At 34.9% G+C, this 22693-nt stretch overlaps 5 protein-coding genes across 16 annotated transcripts; 4 read left to right on the forward strand and 1 right to left on the reverse strand.

Annotated features, from left to right (window-relative positions):
- Positions 1-70: 70 nt before the first annotated feature.
- LOC136346358 (organic cation transporter protein-like) lies at positions 71-6230 on the reverse strand. Of its 4 annotated transcripts, XM_066295446.1 has the most exons (12): positions 6084-6209; positions 5861-5974; positions 4859-5018; positions 2303-2507; positions 2147-2250; positions 1921-2075; positions 1697-1865; positions 1404-1637; positions 1138-1352; positions 901-1082; positions 711-847; positions 71-651 (listed from the first exon to the last, which is right to left on the reverse strand). In XM_066295446.1, the coding sequence occupies exons 3-12, from the start codon at positions 4999-5001 to the stop codon at positions 579-581; spliced, it is 1617 nt and encodes a 538-aa protein (XP_066151543.1). In that variant the 5' UTR covers positions 5002-5018; positions 5861-5974; positions 6084-6209; the 3' UTR covers positions 71-578. The 4 variants fall into 4 exon arrangements, with proteins under 4 accessions (XP_066151543.1, XP_066151545.1, XP_066151542.1 ...); XM_066295448.1 differs by lacking the exon at positions 5861-5974 and having other exon boundaries at positions 6084-6230; XM_066295445.1 differs by lacking the exon at positions 6084-6209 and having other exon boundaries at positions 5861-6051.
- On the forward strand, positions 2689-5718 carry LOC136346359 (N-acetylaspartate synthetase-like). Its single transcript, XM_066295449.1, has 5 exons — positions 2689-2931; positions 2984-3280; positions 4266-4345; positions 4395-4529; positions 4583-5718. Exons 1-5 carry the CDS (start codon positions 2812-2814, stop codon positions 4680-4682), a joined length of 732 nt encoding a protein of 243 aa, XP_066151546.1. The 5' UTR covers positions 2689-2811; the 3' UTR covers positions 4683-5718.
- A 200-nt stretch (positions 6231-6430) lies between the features above and the next one.
- On the forward strand, positions 6431-19018 carry Dap160 (dynamin associated protein 160). 9 transcript variants are annotated; one of them, XM_066295384.1, is made up of 23 exons: positions 6432-6653; positions 6726-6926; positions 9773-9998; positions 10054-10574; positions 10628-10783; positions 10840-11069; positions 11141-11362; positions 11413-11640; positions 11797-12154; positions 12211-12472; positions 12654-12808; positions 12861-12919; positions 12977-13164; positions 13235-13426; positions 13632-13905; positions 14219-14395; positions 15136-15395; positions 16316-16553; positions 16756-17087; positions 17145-17373; positions 17558-17656; positions 17736-17960; positions 18011-19018. In XM_066295384.1, exons 2-23 carry the CDS (start codon positions 6751-6753, stop codon positions 18160-18162), a joined length of 4959 nt encoding a protein of 1652 aa, XP_066151481.1. In that variant the 5' UTR covers positions 6432-6653; positions 6726-6750; the 3' UTR covers positions 18163-19018. The 9 variants fall into 9 exon arrangements, with proteins under 9 accessions (XP_066151483.1, XP_066151481.1, XP_066151480.1 ...); XM_066295383.1 differs by having other exon boundaries at positions 10631-10783; positions 11129-11362; XM_066295382.1 differs by having other exon boundaries at positions 6433-6653; positions 6709-6926; positions 11129-11362.
- Positions 19019-19156: 138 nt separating this feature from the next.
- Positions 19157-19890, forward strand: LOC136346320 (uncharacterized). The gene is made up of 3 exons (XM_066295393.1): positions 19157-19308; positions 19366-19499; positions 19557-19890. Exons 1-3 carry the CDS (start codon positions 19251-19253, stop codon positions 19842-19844), a joined length of 480 nt encoding a protein of 159 aa, XP_066151490.1. The 5' UTR covers positions 19157-19250; the 3' UTR covers positions 19845-19890.
- A 2425-nt stretch (positions 19891-22315) lies between these two features.
- LOC136346321 (NADH dehydrogenase [ubiquinone] 1 alpha subcomplex assembly factor 8) lies at positions 22316-22656 on the forward strand. The gene has a single exon (XM_066295394.1). It carries the CDS (start codon positions 22459-22461, stop codon positions 22654-22656), a length of 198 nt encoding a protein of 65 aa, XP_066151491.1. The 5' UTR covers positions 22316-22458.
- Positions 22657-22693: the final 37 nt, after the last annotated feature.

Below are 22693 nucleotides of genomic sequence, written 5' to 3' on the forward strand. Positions count from 1 at the left end.
ATAAGCCATAACAAATACGTAACGATTTTGTATTTATAATTTTTTTTTTAGGTTCAAATAAATAAAACTGTTATTTTGGCCTTGTTGACATTATTTTTATTATAAAAAAATTGGTACAAATAATGAAATCACATAAAAAACATACAAAATTTCCTCTTTTTCCCCAACATGTAAAAAATGAACACATTACAAATTAAAGGTATCAAAGACTAGGAAACCAGACAATATGTAAAACATAGATATGTGAATAAATCAATCGACAAAATATAAAGCAAAATAACAGGGCGCTTAAATGGGTTAAATACTGGCAATAAAATCGTATGAAAGCAACCCTATTGTTAATTTATAAATTAATTCATGTGGGTATAACATAGAAAACTTTAAAATTGTACGTTCAAAGTTGTACTTCTGAGCGAAACAGCAACTAAAACTGAAATTGTTTGTGTAAATGTAACCAAATATTTTTGTCCGCTCCAATAATGCCAAACATTACTTATTTGTTCAATAATTTCGACAGAACCCAAAAAATTCCGCGGCGACACATTTTTCTGCATTTTAGAATTATCCCCAGTAATTTGTTATTTACAATTTTCTTCATCAATATTCACTTTCATTAATTCTTCAGAGTTAATCGCCAAATGTAGCTCCTTCCTACATGAATTCAATGTCAGATTTTATGCTTATAACAATTCTCACCAAACAAAACTTACTTTCCAAAAGCTTCCCCCTCTTCAAAAGTTTCAGGCAACTTTCTATTCAAAGTTTCTGGAAGAATTAGCGACATAAGCCCTCCAAGAAAAGCCAGCGCCCCGAATATCAGTAATGGCAATGGTTTCCATATATGGGTCTAAAAACCTTAGTGTTACATTAAGTTTAAAATTTGCATTTCCTAAAGCTTACAGTTATATTAACATAAGGAGTGATAATAGATCCAACTCGGGCACAAGTAGAACCAGCTCCTAAACCTGCATTTCGTACAACTGTAGGAAATTGCTCTGTGGAGAAAATATAAACTGCTCCATAGCTAGCTGTTATTGCTAGTTTTCCTAACATTGCTAAAGTTACTGTTAACCACCGTAAATCTAAAATAAAATTCAAATTCATAATTTAGGTTTAAATATATTCTTCAAACTTTACTTTGGGGGACTATTATTGTTAAAAGTAGAGCAGTTCCGGCAAGAATCATGCAGCCACTCATAACGTTTTTCCTGCCCCATTTGTTGAGAGTCAGGAGCAGAAAAATATAAGCTGGAATCTCGACTGCTCCAGAAATGACAAAATTTAAATACGGATCTCCTCCAAGATTATTTGTGTTCCAAGATAGACCATAATAAGTAATATTGTTTGCAAACCTAAAGCGTGTTTTAGTAAAGATTTGGGAAACAAAGAATAAGGGATCTTACCAATCGAAAAATATAATTAAAGATCGATTTCTTAAGTTTGGATATTTAAAAATATTAAAAATTGAAGGCTTTGCCTCCTCTTTTGAGGAGCTGTTTTCAGACGGCTTGAGCAGTTGATCTAACGTTTTGTCAGAGATGTCTACTTTGTTGTACTTTGCGGCTGCTTGAATGCACATCTTCGCTTCTTCTAATCTATTTTTGCTAACCAACCATCTGGCAGATTCAGGAATCAACCTACAGTTTCCAAATATAAAATATCACTTACCATTAAATTGCAATAATAAGTTTCATACCACCAATAGGTCAAGAAAATCAATCCAGGCACAGTCAATGTAAACTGTAAAATTCTCCAATCGTTTATGTAAATTGCGAATACAGCTACTAACATATATCCAAAGGAAAAGAAAATTTGGCACACAGTCCCTGCTACCATCCTTTTTGAGGAACCAACCATTTCTAGACCTATTTTTAAAGGTTTGTAATATATGGTGTATTATAATTTTGTTATCGTATATACCTATAACATAAGCCACTAAAAAAACCCCTGAAGTTGTAGCCCCTACCACAGCCCTTGCAATTGTGAATGTCCAAAATTCAGGGGCAAATGCTGCTATGGTTCCAAAAACCACTTGCACCACCAAGGATAAAAAAAAGGTTTTCTTTCGCCCCCATCTTAAATAATTACACCGTTACCATTAAGGTATCAGATTATCGTAAAATTAGAGCTAAAAGCACAATCTTACCTATCGGATAACTCACCAAAACCAATCGAGCCAAACATTACCCCAAACATGAAAAGGGAATTACCTATTGCTATCAGGAATTCTTTGCCGCAATTGAGGTTCCACTAAAATTTTTGGCATGTGATTAAACACATATTTAGGAAGCATCTACATTACTTCTGTTACTGCCGTATATCCGTAAATGCTATAATCATAGATAAACTCCTCACATCTTTGCATAGGTGCGTCTGGAGTGCTTGACAAATCAATTAAACAGTGGGACGAGGTTTTCTGTGAGGTTTTGTTGTAATGGAACCATTTCTCCCATTCAGTAGCATTGATGTAGTAAGATGAGTTTGGAAATTCATAAGGCAGTTTACATCTATGAAAGGTTATTTCCATTTAAATTTCTACCTATATTTGAATTTACCGCGCAAATATGTTCTGCCTTGCGTAGACCACCAAATATATAAATAGAAAATATCATATCTAAAGTGTTGTTTGATTATATCGGTCTCTTTTTGTCGTATTAATATAAACGGAGACGTTGGTGAGTCACATAAACATTTAATTGAACGGAGAAAGTTAACCTAAATTTTTCTTTTCAATTAGTAAACAAAGTTTAATTTCTTCAACATAAAACTTTTAAATAAATTGACTGATAATTTAATTGAAAAAACATAAAAATGTACTTTATAGTCATTAGAAATCAACGAGATAATGATACTCCTCAGGTTTCAGAACTTGTCCGAAAGGCATATGCCTCAAATATTTCAAACATCTTTTGGGGGACCCTGTTAAATGAAGTAAGTCTTTACAGCTTAATTCAACCTCAAATAAACACTTCAAATCTTTTAGACAACTTTCCAAATAATCGTTATCTTCACAGCATTACTTTTCATATTTTTCCAACTTCCTATTTTGAACTGTCTTGTGTCTATGCCCTTAATACCCCTCATGATTTACATATACATATATGCATCAATGACTATGAAGTCTGCTCAAATAATGTATGATAAGAAGCCAGTGGCCGCATGGGTTGCAGAAGCCCATGAGCCTTATTTTCAGGAAAAAGATCCAGCATCTTGTTGGTATCAAATTCTTACTGATGGGGATTTGAATGAAATAGAGGAAAAACTTCAGGGAAGGAAGAGGGTAAGAAGTAAAATCATTTCTAATGCATATTTAATAATCATATTTTACCACTTTAAATGCCATTATAATATCAAGGGGAATGTGTGTCAGATTGTTTCTAAGCAAATTCAAAGTTTGTCCCATCCAAAAGCTTCTAAAAGTATTTTTACTAATTTCATAAATATTATTGTCATTTAGCAGCAATGACCCAATCGAGTATATTCCTCTGAATGTATTCCTTCCTATTATAGTTAAATTGTTATTGCTCAAATCTATTAATGACTTCCTGGCAGTGGAGTCAAATATATTCCAGAAAAAATAGTCCTCTATACGTAGTATTTTGTTATAACTTAAATTAATTTCCTTCAGGTTTTGGGTTTTGAAGAAAACCTGCTCCTTTATGGAATACAAATTGTTCCTACTGAGATCCAGCTTCTCCAGGGAAGTCAGATTGTAAAATGCATGATCTTCAATGTGTTTGATTTCATTCCCCATAAGAATCAAACTTCCAATTGAAAGAGAATGGAATACCCCATTCCTAATTGTTTTTAGCTTATTGTGTATTATTGAAATTACTCGTATTTTTGGGAGAAGATGAAATGCACTTTGTTCAACAGTCTCTAATCCACACTGCACAATCCTAATGTATTTGAGTTCTGGCAAATTTTTAAAACATCCAAACTGCAGGAGAGGTATTGGTTGTTCCTCAGCAATAATTTCAGTTGCATTAAGTTGATAATTAACAGAATCAGCTCTAAGTAGAATGATTTTTCTGTTTGTTTGATATACTGTTAGGTTTACATTATTGAAACAGTTTTCAGAAAATGAGGTACGCGCCAAATTGATCACAATACAAATCACAAAAAGCATGCTAAACATTATTTTAGCCTAGATTGTGGAAGACTGCAGATTTATCAGAAATATTTGGGTTATGGCATAGGTCACTGATAAAGCTTGAACTATTTTTATGTTTTTGCTGAAATTGAATAAAAATTAATCATTGTAGATTATTGGGACTGTGGCTGTAATGCAGCACTCTCAACATCCTGAATGGGCCTGGTTGTACAGAGTGGTGGTTGATCAGAGGTAGATAATTAGAAATGAATTTTAAAAAAAGACACAGAAGTTATTTTAGATACAGGAGAAAAGGAGTTGCACTGGAGATGGTTAAAACTGCTCAAGAGTGGTGTAAAAACAATAAAATTAACAGGTTAGAGTTGGCTATATCTGAATATAATGAGGGGGCAAGGCAGCTCTTTGATAAGACTGGGTAATAATGTTGGCCAGTATTTTATTAATGAAAATGCATATTTAGTATTTTAGCTTTGAAACCAAACAGCTTTATCATAAGAAACAATTCTCAAAGGCATATATGCTGCAGATGTATCTTCTTACTGCCGAAGTTCGACCGACCTTTAGTTGACTGTTTTTCATATTTATTTAAATATGGATACATAATTTTATATATCAGTCACAAAGTATTATTAAGTAGTTTTCCCATAGTTTTTAATTAAGGTGAAAATATCAGTGTTTTCAAAAACATTTATATGTATTATACATAAAAAATTGTGGTGGTTTAGTGTTTGCAATTAAACTTACCTAGAATCTGGTTCTGCTATCAAAAAGACATTGCCAAATTTATGAAAGGCACATAAAATGGCGGGTAGACATAGTAAAAAATAGATTTTCTTCTGATATCTACCAAAATCTCCTAATAGAGGTATCACATCGTCGTAGCTCATTTTTTCCTTTCAAAATCCTAGAATGTTGGAGAACATTACATGTAAGACATGACCCCTATATATAAAAATAACTGTGACTATGATAATATTAGGAGCCTTCACAGGAAATTACCAATTTAAAACCAAGTTAACTAGACTGAAAGATCATTCCTAACTATTCATAAAAGTAAAAGATAAAGATTTTGTGTATTCTTAAGTGTTGATTGATTTACCAGGCACTCTACAAAAGTTTATTTAAATATGTATAAGAAACTGAAGTATATAAAACAATTAAAGTATTTAATTGCTTTTTATGTATTTTTCTTTGAATATTTGGAATAATCTGAACAAAATCTTTCAGTCTGATTGCTGTATCTGTAGTTGGTGCATTTAAATTAAGCATTTAATCATATGAAATTCAATTTTGAAGCACATAGACCTATTAGTCTTACATTTGGACTTACGTCAGGCTCAGACTGCTAAATGTAAAATTCAAATATGTGATTATGTTACCTTTTTATCAGATTTCTACTGTGTAACATCGAATGGTTAATAAAAAAAAGATTTAAGCTATTTAAATACATACATATACAATTAGAGTAACTGCACTAGAAGGTAATTTTCATTTTCAAAATAATCTATAATAGAATCTTTTACGGGCATTGAATTGTAGGTGAATTAGATAAATTACATAGACTTATTATTAATTAACTGTTAATATAATATGTATTTATTGTAGTTTTCAACAAGTTTTGTTATGTCTTTCCTGCTCCAATAAGTCTTCATTGCCCCTTATAATTGCGGCCCTCATAACAAGTTTCTATGACCATATAAAGTTTTATCACATAACTTTAATCTAACTAAATATCTAAGAACTTACTCATCGGTAGGATTAAGTTATGGAAATGTATACAAACTCCGTTTATTGGAGTCCTATCTATTGCAAAAAGCAAGCCGGTCCCCTGTACTAAACTCGTATGATATTAATATAAAGCTGAAACGAGATTACTACTAAATACAGTCTTTCTCTCTTACTCATATGGAAAAGTAAGAATTACACCAAAACCCTACTTCAAAAAAATATAAAAATATCATATCTCTACCTAACTGCATAATATTGCTTTGTTTTACTAGAAATTCTGAAATAAAATCGGCCACACTCAAATTTCGTAATTTTGCAATGAAATCCTTTAATCAATAAGATTGGATTAATACAGTGCAAAATACCAATGGTTAAGCTTTTTACATTAGGCAACCACTAAAGCACCTGTTGTTACGTACGCGTATTACTGGTCACATCTTGAGAATATTATTTTTGACGCCATCCTATTTTTTATCTCTCTCAGCACTACACGAGATTGCATTCTTCTATTTTACTTTCCCTTCAAGGTCTTGTACTGCCAGGCAGCTGTCATCGGGCGTGACGGGATTTTCACCCTAGCAGAAACTGCTTAAAAGGTCTAAAATCGCAAACACTTCTATTTGCTCTGTTATTGTATTGATTATTCTCTGTTTCGAGTGTAAATTAGGACGAAAAGGGGTGGATTCATCGATTCCCCGGTGATTTTTCTGCATAATCACGTCCAAAAATCATTGTACAATGAAGGGAAAATAATCGCAGAAGTGCTTTTCTTAAGTTCAACGTTAGTACACAGAAAAACGTATTCCTAAAGGTAATTAATCTTGTGGAACTCCTCAATTTGGAAGCAAAATTGCTAAATAATTAAGGTATTCCTTCCAAAAAGCTGCCATAGGGCTCTAAACCGCACCATGTCGGCGGCTGGAACACCTTCCACAGACCCATGGGTCATACTGGCACGAGAACGAGCTAGATATGAGGAACACTTCAGGTCTTTGAAACCAAATAATGGAGTTATTACAGGTGATCAAGCTAAAGGATTCCTCCTGCAAAGTCAACTTCCGCCCTTGGTACTTGGACAGATTTGGTAAGTGTTAACGGGGCATTTATTATAAATCTTCATGGACTTTAAAATGATAAGTAAAGGTGAAAATGTTGGAGGTCCTTTTCTAACATGCAGTAAAATACATAAACATATTTAAAATAAATTATTGCACACTGACGTGTGACCTTTTAACATTGCAACTTTTAATTAGGATCAAGAAATTTAAATATTTATTTACCAATTTTTAAGTTTTGTCCACACAGCCCACCTATATGAGGCAATTTTCTTAGGTCCACCTCTTAAAAGACATCTCAACTTTCAGTGAAAGAAGATTGTATTATTAGTTTTTTCAAAAGTTTTAAAACTGTAAGCGCTTCTTCAGTAACAAAGGAACATTTTTCAGCTTTTGATCTAATGATTGTAGCTTTTTTTAGCCCACATAAAGATTTAGAGTACATCTAATTTTTTTTGTATAAGAACTGTTTGGAACATTCCAACTTGCTCATTTAAATATAAATTATATTTCAACAAAAACATTATTATAAGAAATTGCTTATGATTTTTTCCACCAAATAGAAAGATGATAATGATGTATTTACTAATTTTCATATCTTTAAAGCTAGAAATTTTTGGAAAGGAGTTGAAGATATTTTTACAACTGATTAGAAATTCAGATGAATGTCAGGATTATCTGACTTCAAAGTACTAATTCATAGTGATAATAGTTATATATATAACAAGTAAATGACTTTTTACAGGATATTTGGAAAATGCCAACAAATACTGTAACAGCTAATGAATTACATTATACATGGTGTTTCCAAAAATGACTGTACATGGCTGGACCAAAAGTGTGATGGTTCGGAGTTTTGCAACACACAAAAAAATTAGTTTTTCTTTCGGAAAAAACTCAAAATAGGATTTCTATTTAATTACTGCCCAAAGCAGAGGCGAGCACAGTTGAAACTTGAAACACAAAACAATAATGTTAATACCTGAGAAGAATTCAATATTAATTCCTGAAAAAACCAATTAATTCGAAAAAAACCTTCAAAACGTTTACTTTCAAAATTATTTCAACTTGAAACAGAGGTGTACAAAATGAAGACTTGAACCCAAAAAAAACTGTATTAATTACTGAAAAGTTTTAAAAATCATCGAAACAGTTCAAATTACGATATCATCCTTCAGCCACGTCCAAAGATATTCCTAAGCACCTGCCAAAAGAGTCAAAATTGCAAATAATTTTAATTTTCAAACTAAAATTTGAATTATGTCGTTTTCATTGACTTCACAAATTTTTATTATGAACAAGAAGAAAAAACTCTAAACTCATCCCCAAGCACTAAAAGCACGAACCAGAATTATGTCAACAACATTCACTTTCACTCTCTAAGTCATGGATGTACTCATGGTATACCTCACGAGTCTTTAGAACAAAAGAAAACCCGATTATCTTGATTATTACTGTAGCGCGGATTACGAACATCTTATTCATCACCGCGTTAACACTTGAGTGAATCATTTACGAAGTGAAGTTGATACAAGAAAGTACAAAAAAAATTACAACCTGCTTTTTATTAAGGTGTAGCTGATCGGTCTTGGAAACGATACGTGATTGGAACTAATATGCCATGTTTTCAGATTTAGTAAAATGGGGAAAAATTTGCGAATTAAAGGCAGTAGTTTCATTATACAAACATACCCCGACGAAATGAAAAATACGTTTTCTATTGCAAAAAGAAGTTGATCTATAAAAAAATTTGAGGTTTTTCAAGAATAATAATAATTTATAATTTTATACCGTGTGATATATTAAGCTATAGCCACAAGCATCAGGTGGCGATCTTGAGGTAAAAATTGCCTTTCGCCAAATTGTCGAGAATTTGCAAATTTTATTGATAGCATGTTTTTAAGTTATACAGGTAACTATTTCAATCTTTAAAATAAATAATTAAACATAATTCTACCTCTTAATGGACCTTCTGAAGTGTTTTTTACTCTTCATTTGTATATTAGGAATTACTGGGAACTCGATTAGGAATAGGTTTCTTTGGTACCTTCTATTTTCGTAGATATTCTACCAATCAATTAATAAGGTGGCCTCATATTTTCTCTTCTCAATGTTTAGCCTTTTTCTACGTTGGCGATTTAGAAAAATATTATTTGGATTAAAACTACTTATTTGCCTTAGTGACCTTTCAATTCGGAATTCTGCAATTTGGATATTTGTTATAAGCAACTTTGACACTCATATGTCCACTATGCTTACAAAATCTATGTACTAGAAGCATGTCAATCTTTTCACCCATAGAATAATATTCCATTTTAAAAGACTAAAAATTATTTACATTGAACCCCTGCGATTAACAATGATACTAAACATTACTGATATATCAGATGTACAAAATATTTATTTTATTGTGGACAAGAAACACAGAACAAAATTTTTTATAGAGAAACTGTATGCCTAGCGAAAATTTTACAAAATGCAAAAAGAGTGAAAATAAAGTCATCTTGTGGTAGAGAAAAAGTAAAATAATTATTACAGGGGGTAACACAAATACAAATTTATATGTACGAACAATCCTCTATTTCTTCACTTATATTGCCACGTTAAAAAAGTTCTTGGTCAATTCAAAACATGTCAGCTACTAAACACTAGTACATGTAAAAAATGAATATTTTTATGTTCGATAATCACTGTGTAAAAGCCAAATTCTGAAGCAGCGCTTAAGTGCGACTTTGGTGTTGCCTTTTCATTTAAAATACATGAGATAGCTCAGTCAAAAATTTTGATTATGTGGTGTTTGAGTGTGTGCTTATACTCAAGTACAAAGTCATTTCGCATGTAGGAAGAAATAAAAGTGTATTTTGTTACTCATCAGGGCTCTGGCCGATACCGACTCCGATGGAAAAATGGATATCAATGAATTCTCCATAGCATGCAAACTCATCAACCTCAAGCTCCGAGGTTTTGACATACCAAAAGGACTGCCGCCATCATTGTTGGCCTCAGTGAAACAGCACTCTTCCACCCCTCCTGCTATACCACCGTTGCCAAATCCAGCATTGATTAGCCAACCACCTCCAGCACGGCCAGATCCACCAAAAGTATGTTAAATATTAAACTGTGTTCTTTTCAAAAATGTTTGAAATGTCTCTATAGGCAGCAGCTGCCCCCCTTCTCATTGGTACTGCTCAACCCATAATAAGCTCCTCACAACCTATACTTAGTAATACCCAGAACCTGATCAATACACAACCATTAATTGGAGCTACACAACCTCTGGTAGGAGGACTTCCTCAGCCACCTTTAATTGGCACTACCCAATCATTACTACCGGGAATTGCTCCTATGCATGGTACCGTGCCCCCTACAGGGATTGTGCAGCCTGTTAATATGATGGGTGTGGGAGTGCCTAATGCTGGGTCTATTATTCCTACTGGCATTGTGCCCCCTATGCAGACAAGTGGGTTTGTTCAATCAATGGTACCCAACTTAGCTTCAACTGGAGTAACTGCCCCTATGATGACTGCCCCTCCAATTAGTAGCGGCCCTATATCACCTGTAGGTTCTGTTGGATCAGTGGGTGTACCTGCAGGGTCTTTAACTGGACCCGGAGCTACTAGTACTCCAAGGGCAAGTGTAACAAGCATTGAGAGGACTGTATCAATTGATTCAGGCCTGTAAGTTATATGATTATTATTTAGTAATTGAGGGGTTATAAAAGATTTTTTAGCAGTGCGGATTGGTCAGTGCCTCAACAAACAAAGCTAAAATACACGCAAATGTTCAACACGATGGACAGAGCGCGAAGTGGGTATTTATCAGGAGTTCAGGCACGTAATGTGATGGTTCAAACGAAGCTGCCTCAAGCAGTTTTAGCACAAATTTGGTATCTACTCAAAATACTTAGTAACTTATCATATTCTTCAAGGTGATTAATTTCAGGGGTCTGTCAGACATGGACGCTGACGGTCGTTTGGGCTGCGAAGAGTTCGTTTTGGCCATGCATTTGTGCGAAACAGCTCAAGCTGGGACTTCGCCTCCTGCAAAACTTCCTCCTGATTTGATCCCACCGTCATTTAGGCGGAACGCCAGAACCGCCTCTGTTTCAAGTCAAGGAAGTGCGGCGCATGTGGACCAAGATCCGGCATCGACTTTGTTGCAAAGTAGCGAATGTAAGTCTTCATTGTTATGTGATTATTATAGTGAGCATGATAGTGAAGACAATATTCAGCATCATTTGAAGATAAACGGAAAGAGAACTATGAGAAAGGGCAGGCAGAGCTGGAGCGGAGGAGAAAGACTTTATTGGATCAACAGAGAAAGGAGGCGGAGGAACGTGAGAGGAAGGAGCGGGAAGAGCAGGAAAGGAGGGAGAGGGCTAGACAGGAAGCGGAGAGGAAGCGGCTTGAGGAGCTGGAGAAAATGATGCGGGAGCAACAAGAGAAGGAACGAATGATGGAGGAAGGTTTGTTGTTGCGTTAGTCTCTCTCCGTTGGAATAATTGTAAAATTTCAGAAAGAAAAAGGCAAGCTGAACAACGCGAGGCAGCCAGGAAAGAAATGGAAAGACAGAGACAGCTCGAATGGGAAAAACAAAGACTGCAAGAGTTGCAACAGCAGCGTCAGAGAGAACAGGAGATGGTGCTGAAGTTAAAGGCAAAAAATCAAAGTTTAACTATAGAATTGTCCTCACTGAATGACCAAGTCAAAGAATTATCACAGAAAATTTGTGACACTCGGATTGGTAAGTTTTCTTTTTTCATGCAGAAAAATATTGTATAAATTAGGTCAAAAATTTGAGAAAATTAATTAACTTTCCACTAAGCAGTTAAATTCATTATAAAGATACTCCTGTTTTAAAGCATTTTTTTAACAATATCTTTATAAACATTTTTTTTAGGGGTATCGAATGTAAAATCTACCATTGACGGCATGAGAAGCACTCGTGATACGCAAATGCAAGAAATGTCTCAACTGAAAACGAAACTAAAAGACCAAAATGCCCGGCTGCTTGCTTTATCTCAGGAAAAGATTAAGATGGAAGCGAGGAACAAAATGAATGCCCAAGATCCTGAACAAGCCAAAATAGCGTTCGAAAATAAGGAAATTACTATTAAGAATCTGAGAGAGAAAGTAATGGATATTCAAAGTCAAATTGATTCGAAGTTCTCCGATATCGAAAATAACAATAGTCAGTTGACTGAACTGAAAACGCAGATGAAGTCGCTGATTTCGGAGTGTGAGACGCTTTATTCGACGTAAGTTTGTTCGATTTAAGGGAATCATTAACTAATTTTGTTTGATGTGGTTTCAGATATGAAGAAAAACGCAATAAAGTCCTGGACATGAAAAATTCTAGTAAGCCAATTGATTATGCAGACGCTTGGAAAACTAATGATGCATGGGGCCAAGAATCCACTGCCGGCTCCAATTGGCCAGTCGAAAATAGCTGGAACGACAACACTGTACCACCAGATATAGAGAATATCCCGGGCGTCCACAAATATCGGGCTATTTATGAATTCTCCGCTCGGAATAATGATGAAATTTCTTTTCAACCTGGTGATATTATTCATGTAAGATCGAAATTTTAATACGCATGGTACATAGGTGTACCAGCAATAAAAAGTGCCAGAGGTTTTACGATCAAAACTTCAGGGATCGTTATGAAAACATTCTTTTCTAATAATTGCTGAAGAGTTGATCATAAATCATGGAGCATCCTGTATATGAATGTTTATGGGGTTAATGATATAGGTTCCGGAACAACAAACAGGGGAACCTGGATGGCTTGCAGGGGAAATTGGGGGACATACAGGGTGGTTCCCGGAGTCATATGTGGAACCTCTCGATGGTGTCGGCATAAAAGGGGCCGTCAGTGTTGCCGATATTGAAGAACCAGCTCCAGTAGAGTAAGATAGTCTCTAATTTTCAGGCTTACCATGATACTTATTTTTAATTAAGGCCAATTAGCACTGTCCAAGCAGAACCCGTAGCTGCGATAATTGAACCCCCAAGTGCAGGTAAATTAACACGTTTTAACTGTAAATAATTGAATATTATTTTTTAATTCCTTCTAGATGCGTCTCTTGAAGGCGAACCCGAGTATTATATAGCCAGCTACCCTTATCAATCTCAAGAACCCGGAGATCTCACTTTTAATGCGGGAGACGTCATTGGTGTCTACAAGAAGGACGGTGATTGGTGGACAGGCAAGCTCAAAGATGCTACTGGAATATTTCCTAGTAACTACGTGCAGAAAGTTGATGTACGTACATGAGAGTTTGTGTGTTTTTTGTGGTGTTTTAACTCTGTGTTTGTGCTGTCTAACCACGCAGAACACTACTGCGCAAGCCCCTAACGACACCAATCAGAACGTTGTTGCGGGCGTGAGTGCAGAAGCAGTTACTTCTGCCTTGGAAAATATCAGCAGCGCCAACGCGCAAGTCGACAACGAGGTGTCGCAGATTAACGAAAACAAAACCGCACCGGAAAAGCAGTTTGACAGCTCTATGGTGGCGAATGCGCAGGTTTGTTTGTTTATGTGTGCTTTTGACAACATTTTTATCTAGACGTCGATCCAGAAAGAAATTCCAGACCTTTTAGCTTGAGTTGAGCACATAAAAGTTACTTTTTTTCCAATAGTTTATCTTCTTTTTGTTCTCAAGTCAAGTTCTAACAAATTTATTAATTTTTCTTAATACAATGCTTCACAATATCCTCTTTTTTACCTAGGTGGTTAAAGGCAAAAAACCAGAAATAGCCTCGGTAATAGCCGCCTATCAAGCGACAAGTCCTGAGCAATTGTCGCTGGCGAGAGGACAGCTAATAATGATAAGAAAGAAAACAGATTCGGGGTGGTGGGAGGGAGAGTTGCAAGCGAAGGGCCGTAAGAGGCAGGTGGGGTGGTTCCCCGCTAGTTACGTAAAGATTCTAAATAGTACCGGGAAAGTAAGTGGGCGGTCTACGCCTGTTTCAACTACTCGCATACAGCAGGAAATTATTATTGGTAAGATCGTAGCTTGACTTTAATTGGAAATTACCCACTCATATGCACCTTTGTCCTAATTTAAAATTTAAACCAGACCATGTCTCTTGAGGTTTTTAAAGTAGCAATACATATAAGGTGACTGGATTTCGAGTTTACGCGTGGATATTTCGGTTATTTGAATATCTTCATTTGTCAAACAACCTGGAGAATTTTTACTTGATCTTGACTCATAATTAATAGTTAGAAGGACAGTAGGCGTGAGAATAATTTGCAAGACCTATACTCTAAAGCTCTTCTTTTCATACCATTTACATGACAATCCTCTTTTCAGACAAAGTAGTAGCTCTCTACGCATATAAAGCGAGCAATCCTGACGAACTAAGCTTCCTGAAAGACGATATTATCAATGTAACAGCTCGAGAAGAAGAAGCCTGGTGGAGAGGCGAACTCAACGGCGTTTCTGGCCTGTTTCCCAGCAACTATGTGGCGCCCCTGCAGCAGAATAAATGTAAGTACCTATCTTTTTCAAAAAACGATCAAAATTTCAAAGCGCCTTTTGATTCCTATTCGTTTTTATTTTATAGGAACTAGCACCCATCCTACCTTACAACGCTGTGTAGATAAGGGTCTATAGAAAGAAATACTTTATCTAGTCTACGTCGCGTATATACGAATAATGTTGTGTTTCACTTTGGTTAACCTTAACTGATAAAGCACTAATTAGTATAATAATAGGAAAATTAGGGTGCTCCTTTTCAGGAAAAGGTTTTTCCTAATACTCTCAAGGTTATTTAACAGACTTAAGTTCTGAAATAATCGCTGGAAACTTTTTTTGCTTTTGCTACCCTTCTAAAAACCTTGTGATCTGCTTTTTATACATAGGTACAATGTAATACTTTTAACATATCTTTCATTTTTTATGGTGACTATTTTATGAAATTGTTCAGTGTTTGGTAGGGTGGGTGTGTCGGGTTTAAGTTTTTTATTTGTAATTATTACCTGCCTTATTTCACTATGTAGTTCCCCACTATTCGCCACCCTACTAAGCTCTACTTAGACTTGAAGTTAGCAATTATTTTAGACCGTTCGAAATACTTCTTTTTAAGTTTGGATATTGTTATTGTTGTGGACTATTATCATATAAAAAATACTCATAATAAGCTGAGTCTTATAAGTGCAACTATAAGTAGGCAATAAAATATATGCGTTACTCAGAAATTTGCCTTTCATTCGATCGTTTTGAAACAGTTGCTACGGGAGATAAAAAGCGACAAGGAGCCATTAACGAGCTGATTCAGACCGAGAAGGCTTACGTCCAGGACATGTCCATAGTGCATGAGGTGTTCGAAGTTCCTCTGAGGAAAAGCAAAGTGATTTCCAGCTCAGAAATTGATGAAATCTTTGTTAATTGGCAGGAAATTCTTCAGTGTAATAAGAGTTTCTTGAGCCAACTGAGTAAGACTTACGAAAAGAAGGCTGACACTATTGGAGACATTATATGCCAGCATGTAAGTATTTGATATTGTTTTTAACTAGAGAATTTCTAAATTAAAATATACTTTTGAACAATAATATTTTCCTGTTTATAATGATATATAATGTGACTTAAAAGGTTATTTTGAATAGTTTAAAAAAACACCATTATTTAGGACATTTTAGATGCAACAATTATTTCATAATTTTAGAAAAAGGTAATGAGAATTCCTTTTTTCCACAGCAGTGTATACACAGCGACCTGTTCACTTTTCTCAAGAAAAGCATATATCTGTTTAGTTTGCCAGGACCTTTGAGGGTTCTCACCTGATTCCCTATACATATTATCCTCCTTAGTAGTCATTACTTATTGACTGCATCTAGTTTGCCTTTGTACTTTCTCATGCCATTGTCTTCAATCCATGTGTCGACAGGGTTCAAGTCTGTTAAAACGTGATTGTGAACACTGATTGGCCAACTTATAGGCCTATTCGTTATCTTCGACACCCTAAGATTCGGGACCTAACCAGGGTGGTCGGCGGTGACTCTCTTTGCATCTGGCGATTCATGAAGAGTTCCATCTTACTTCTGCAGACAGCTCATAGAGACTTCGTCTCGTGTGGCCACACACATCGACAATCCCGCCTGAAACACTGTTGTAAAGTTTTCCCTTATTGTGCAAACCAGCCCTGTAAATTGCAGTTCCCAAAGACTATTATCATTGTTTTTGATTTCTCGAAAAATCGACATTTCTTAAAAAGAGACTTTGATTTAACTTGGATGATTGGTTAAGGTTTTTGAAAAAGAAAGATTAAAAAACCTCCCAATGAGTTAAAGGTTACCACAAAATTTGTTAAAAATTGAGTTGTGGCAACTTTAGCAGATCCATCACAGATACATTTTTGGTAAAATTAGCGGTCCATTTATATTTTGATTCTAAATTCAATTCTTGCAGTTGCCTAGAATGACCGCCTACATAACCTTCTGCGGCAAACAACTGGATAGTGCAGCTTTGCTTCAGGAGCTCACAGAATCGAACTCGACATTCAGAGATTTAGTCCGAAAGTGCCAAAGCAATCACTTGACGAAAGGTATGCCCCTGTCCTCCTTCCTCATCAAACCAATGCAGCGGATCACCAAATATCCCTTGCTAATCAACAAAATTTCGGAAAATACACCTGAAAGCCATCCAGGTAAACCTAAATATCGTTTTAGATTAACCAATTCTTGTGGGATCTTTGAAGCAGTATTGCGAATTTTCTGAAGAATTTGATTACGAATATTGATTTGTTTCAAAAATTCTTTAAGATCTTTGTACTATCACTTTGTATAGTTATTCTAAATCAAGCTCTAAGTTTAGCCTAGTAGTAAAAAATTTTTATGGGTTTTTCCTAGATTACAAACTGCTAGAAGAAGCTTTGCGAATATCAGAAAAATTCGTGAGTTGCGTGAACGAAAATGTGCGTTTAAAAGAAAACCAAGAGAGAATGCAATGGTTGCAGCACAGCGTACAAAACGACTTAAATTTAGTGTTCAACAGCAACACCAATAAACTGGGGCCTAGGCAGTTACTGCATTTTGGCAGTTTCACCAAACTGAAAACTGGAAAGGAGCTTTTAGGATTTTTGTTTAACGATCTTTTCATGCTCGTCCAACCTAGCAAAAGCATTGTTGGGCAGTTTTTATTTCAAAAGAACGCCAATATTACTTATAAGATGTATAAACAGGTATCAAAACTCATCACAAATGTGTCTTGGTAATACGTATAAAAGGCGATTTTTTAGCCAATTTTGGTACAAAACATAACAGCCAGCAGAGAAAGCTCAGAATCCGTGGAAAACGGCACTGATTCTAACAGAGTGATGAAAATTCAGGATGACAAAACCGGGTATAAAATCTTCCTGCTGGCATCGACTGTGCATGAGTGCAACACTTGGACCAAGAAAATCGACTCTGCAAGAGAAGCCTACCGAAAAATCAGCCAGTTGAGCAAGCAGAATAAAAGGAAAACTCGTAAGTTTTTAAAGTGCATTTCTTTGGAACATAGCTGAAGGCTTTAAAAAGCTTAATGTCGCTTGAGTTTTTGTCCAGAGCTACACTTGGGGCCTTCGTGTGGACGCCTTCTTGTGCTCGTCCGAAAAGGAAAACGATTAATCGCTTCCGGTAAGCGAAGTTAACTTTTTACATGCTATTTTAGTTTTAAATATGAACAAGTACGTGTGGCTCGTGGTTGTTGAAGGCACGGAAATTGTGACCAAATGCAATCCACAGACGTGTAGTTTTAATAAAAAAAAGGGTAAGTGTAAAATATATGACATTAAACTATAATTTTGTATATAAGTTTTTTTTCTAACACATTTTCCTCTTTCATCAAGGTAAGCCCCACACTGAGAACGTTTACTGCAAAGTTACTCTTGGCAACCAAGAACAGGAGACTGATTTCGCCAAAGACAGCCTCAACAACGGTAATGTTCAAGTTAACAGCATGCCGCAGATTCCTAGTTTAGTGTGGAACTGCAGCATGCAGTTCCAACTCAGAAATCTCAATGAGGAAGCTTTGACTTTTGTCGTTTTGGAGCACAATCCCTATAGCTTAGATGGTAAACCTTTCGACGAAAATACGAAAGCTTTAACTTCACGATTTTTTTAGAGTTCCTAGGCAAAGCCGAGCTGAAATTGAAAGACATCTATAGCGAGTCACAAAACACCAATGGACCAATATCAAGGAAACTTATTTTGCATCAAGTGGAGAGTGGGGAATTGAGCGTCAAACTTGATTTGCATATGTTTAAGAATTATTGAAAGTACAAATAGGGCGTCAATAAGGAAATGTCAGTATGATAAAGTGATATCAACGTATATATGCAAATATTACAAAGAGGAAACTAACTGGCAATGTATTAATTTCTATTTACAATACATTAGCAACAAGGCAGATTGGTTTTCTCAAAAAAAGTTCGTCCAGGTTTCTCACAGTTTCCTCGGATCAGTTCATATTTCTAAAAAATAATAATAATTTAAGCTTAGAGAAAAATCCGCCGGCCAATTTGGAAGACCAGAGTTTTATGATAAAACCACACTGAGAATCGATTTGAGTTACTTGAAATTTCTCAAAAAATTTTCTGGCGGAAGAAATTTTAGTAGCTCAAAGTAATTTCAGTATATTTATACAAGTATTATGAAGAGACAAAAAGTAACTGAGTGTGTATTCATTTTGATTTAAGATGTATTAGGACCAAGATTTCCAAAGGGGAATTTGCCCATTTTTTTTATATCGTTGAATATATAGTGGTTTTCTTGTGCATATATATTATATATCGTAGTTTATTCTGTAGCTGTTGATGCTGTTTTACACTTTGTGATTTTTGCTCACTCTCTAAGATCGATCCGATTTTTCGGTCGGTTTGTTGAACTTTTTGAAATTCGTTTTTCTGCTCAAAACTGCCACTATTGATCAAAATTCTAATTACGCTAAATATTATTGAATATGCAATCATTAAAAGGATTTCTTGTCCTGATTATGTGTACTTAAACTATTATTGCATACCTTAAATGTGTTAGTTGTTAATTTATTTATACTTTTTATAAGTTGTTTTTTTATAATTTCACTACTTATACAGATAGTAATCTTTAGACAATAAATTCTGCTGAATATTAATACATTAGTTATATATTTCTAGCAACATCATTGGGGAATTCCTTTGAAACCGAAATTTTCTACGCCGGCTTATTGAGAAGTAGTTGTCAAAGTTTAAATTGATTTATCTATATATTAATATTATCTTATCAAGGATTGCCAAACAAAACCTTTTGAAACCTAATCTAAATAAAACTTAAAATATCTCGAAAGCTGATTATTCCTTTTATAGCTTGTATTTAATACAAACAAAATGAGTCAAACGTGCCTCTTCCTTTTCCTTAGCTCTTTGCTGGTCACTGCAACTCAAGGTTTGTATAGCAGGCAATTAAAGCTTCAATTGTAGTCTTTCAAATTCTTTTTTGCAGGTTTAAAATGCTATACGTGCTCCGCAACCGAGGACGATTCAGACACTCGGTGTGCAGACGATGTGGAATCGATGGATAATGCCATAACTGACTGTGACAAAAAATATTGCACCATTAATAGAGTTGACTATCTTGTAAGTTAGTTACTTCATTACAAATGAGTTCTAAATCTAAATCAATAATTTTTGCAGGACCCCAAAGGAAAACTCGCTTCAATAAACAGGAATTGTGAAGATAAAGTACCTGCGGATGGGATTACCGAAGATACCACTTTTAGAACCTACCGAAGGTCCTGTAGGAAGGATCTCTGCAATAATGGGAGTGGGAAGGGCAACAACAATGATCAAATAAATGCTTTGGGAGATAAATCTCTTATATATGCTCCTGGTACTGGCAGGTCCTCAGCAATAACAATTTACAAACAAAACGTTGGTTTATTAAGCGTTTTAATAATAATAACTAAAATAATAATGTGGTAAACAGTAGCAACTTAATAATCCAATTTTATAAACACTTTTTCCAAAACATTTGACTATTATTGTGTTGTCGTCCAGGGGTTAAATCTATTACAGATTTCTTCCCCATTTATTTTACAGTTCTCTACATACATGGTTCCCTTTAATTCACAGTTTTTACTACCGCAAGGTTAGTTTCTTCTACGTCGGCACACGGATGGACTGGATGAAAAAAAAAATTATTGCCAAGGCCCTCCCTGCTGTTGACACAGTTAGTTTTCCCCATACAAAACCAATCCCCGGTTATGTAAACAATGCCTTATCACTTCAAACTTAAGCCAGATATGGGCAAAAAAAAAGTGCTAATTCGCCAGATCAAAATAAACCGAAGTTCTCCTTGTGCACGAAGCATATCCCCCAAGGACAGTACCGGCACAAGAAGGGTTTAACGAGGATCAACGAGGTTTTTAGTGGGTTAGCGCTCCCAGTAGCGAGTCCCACACGCCCTTCCAAACAAGATCAGTTTGGTGTCTTTTGAAGATTTTCCTCGTTAAAAAAAAAAAAAATTATTGTGTTGTATGTAAAATTTTGTCACCCCATATACTGCAAATGGTGCGTTTTTTTTGCATGAGTCTATTAGCATTTTTACCATTATTTTGCAGAGTACTATTGTTCCCTGAAATATCTCTATGATTATATGTTACATCCTGTATATGTGGGTTAATAGTAAAGATTTACAAGTTTTGACTAAAATGTATAATCTCTGCTAAAGTTAAATTAGCTTGAGCGGTCTGTATTATAGCAAATTCTCAATATGAGGCATTATTAAAATATTCAATCTGTAGGTGGTTTATTTATTCTCATCTGTTTAAGGATATCCGGTAACAAAACTTAGCTGGGTTCCAAGTAATAATCACGATTTTATTATACATAATATAGAAGTCGAACAAAACACCTATGACTGAAAGTTAATGTTGGGGGGTCTGCTTTGCGAAATATAAGTCATTTCACATTTATTTCATATTAGCTCTTTAAAACCATAGAACTTAACACCTTATATATCAAAATCCAAGATTTATTGGAGTATAGTTCAGGTTGACTTAAACAGTAAAAATTGTATTGAATTTAGAACCTATTAACGCCGGTATAACTTAATTTTATACTGATGATTTGATACATATACTTTATTTTCAAATTCAAAAATGTGATGGAAATTAGTTCTTAACCAAGTAGGGGTGAACTCTAAAAAAAATACTTCAAATTAAGTTTTTCACTTTGATAAGAGTTATTTCATCAGTCCACAAACTGCTGAGCTTTAATTGATCAGACTTTATAAAGATGCTGTTGACTCTTGATCTTTCAGTTCCTCACTGGGTGCAGGAAGCTAATATTAAAAGATAATTATCAGTGAAGTATTATATACATATTGAGGGTTTTCCACGTTTATTGAGAAGAAACAATAGGATCAAATGTTGAGGATGGATTATCTTTATAGCACTACATATTAATTATTGACTAGAATCGCACCTTTTAAATCTTAAGCGGAGTCTTCTCATCTAAATTTCTATTCTGATATATAATTTTCAGGTATATAGAACATTTTTAACTAATTATAGGTACTGCAGTGTGGTTTAGGTATATAGGACGCAAAGTTGTTAATATAGAGCTTTTCACATGACTTACTGCTATAAATTCTACTTGTTTCGATAATGAAGGGGTAATTTTACTGTCCATCATATTCATTAATATTTAAAGTTTCGTTTTAGTGCGTTTAAAATTTAAATAGAATAAATCCCTTTTCACGAGTATTCCGAATTTTGGATTTAAATTAAGAAGTTATCAACGGCATGACATAACGTAACTCTCCTGAATTAGTTTTTTTCCTTCTTCATCTTGGACATTATCCGTTCTCAAGACGAAGATATCACTATTTGGAAATTTGTTTTTGACAAAAATTGACAAAGACTTTTCCTCCCTTCTCTGTCATTCTGATTAAAATTAAATAACTGATAACGCCATATTGATTAATTGGCTATTTTTATTATTTTCGCTATTTCATTAATGATTCTTAATGGGTTTTTCTCATATTGAGATTCTCTAATAATTAATGCCCATAAAAGACCCTTGTAAGTCTTCCGCGTGTAACATTCAATCGTGTTTAAAAGGTAACTTCAAACTACTGCATACGTTCTCACTTTACACACCCCATGCTTGCTTTCCGATATCAGGAATATTCCAAATTTTTTAACTTAAATTTTAGAGAATCATTACCAAGAGGCTGCCTGTCAACATGCATTAGAGCAGATGCGTGAATGCTGTCGTAAGTGGAAGGAGAAAAGTTTTGTTTGTGGAGGTATAGACATATCAAAAGAAATTCCCCAAAAGAAATGAGCCCTTACAGCCCAAGAAACAATGGTTGGATATATAAAAACCCACGACTTTTCAGCTTGATATGTGGATCTCTAATTCTGGGAACCTTCTTTTCTAAACCCATATATGACAGTTTTATTTACAAGTCTATGACCTTTGAAGAGTGTCGAGAGTACATAAGACAGGAACAGGCAAAAGATCATAGAAGCAGGAAGAGCATTCAAGCAGCTGACGATAGACATACAAAAAAGGAAGTGAACTAAATATTATGGAGTCTGTAAGCAAAGCAAAACAAAGATTTAGACAGTATCCTGTGATTTTTGCTAAATGTAGCAGAGAAGCCAGTGTATATGCCACTTGTGTTCTAAAACAGGACAATATCAAGAAAAATGATTGTGCAGAGGAGTTTAGTGGCTTCCGAACCTGTTTGCGTAAGGCTGCTGTTAGTTTGAAAACCAAAATTTAATCCAAAAGTTGCACAATAGTCGATGGTAGTTTTAGAT

This window comes from Euwallacea fornicatus, chromosome 22 (genome assembly GCF_040115645.1).
Source record: "Euwallacea fornicatus isolate EFF26 chromosome 22, ASM4011564v1, whole genome shotgun sequence".
Lineage (NCBI taxonomy): Eukaryota > Metazoa > Arthropoda > Insecta > Coleoptera > Curculionidae > Euwallacea > Euwallacea fornicatus.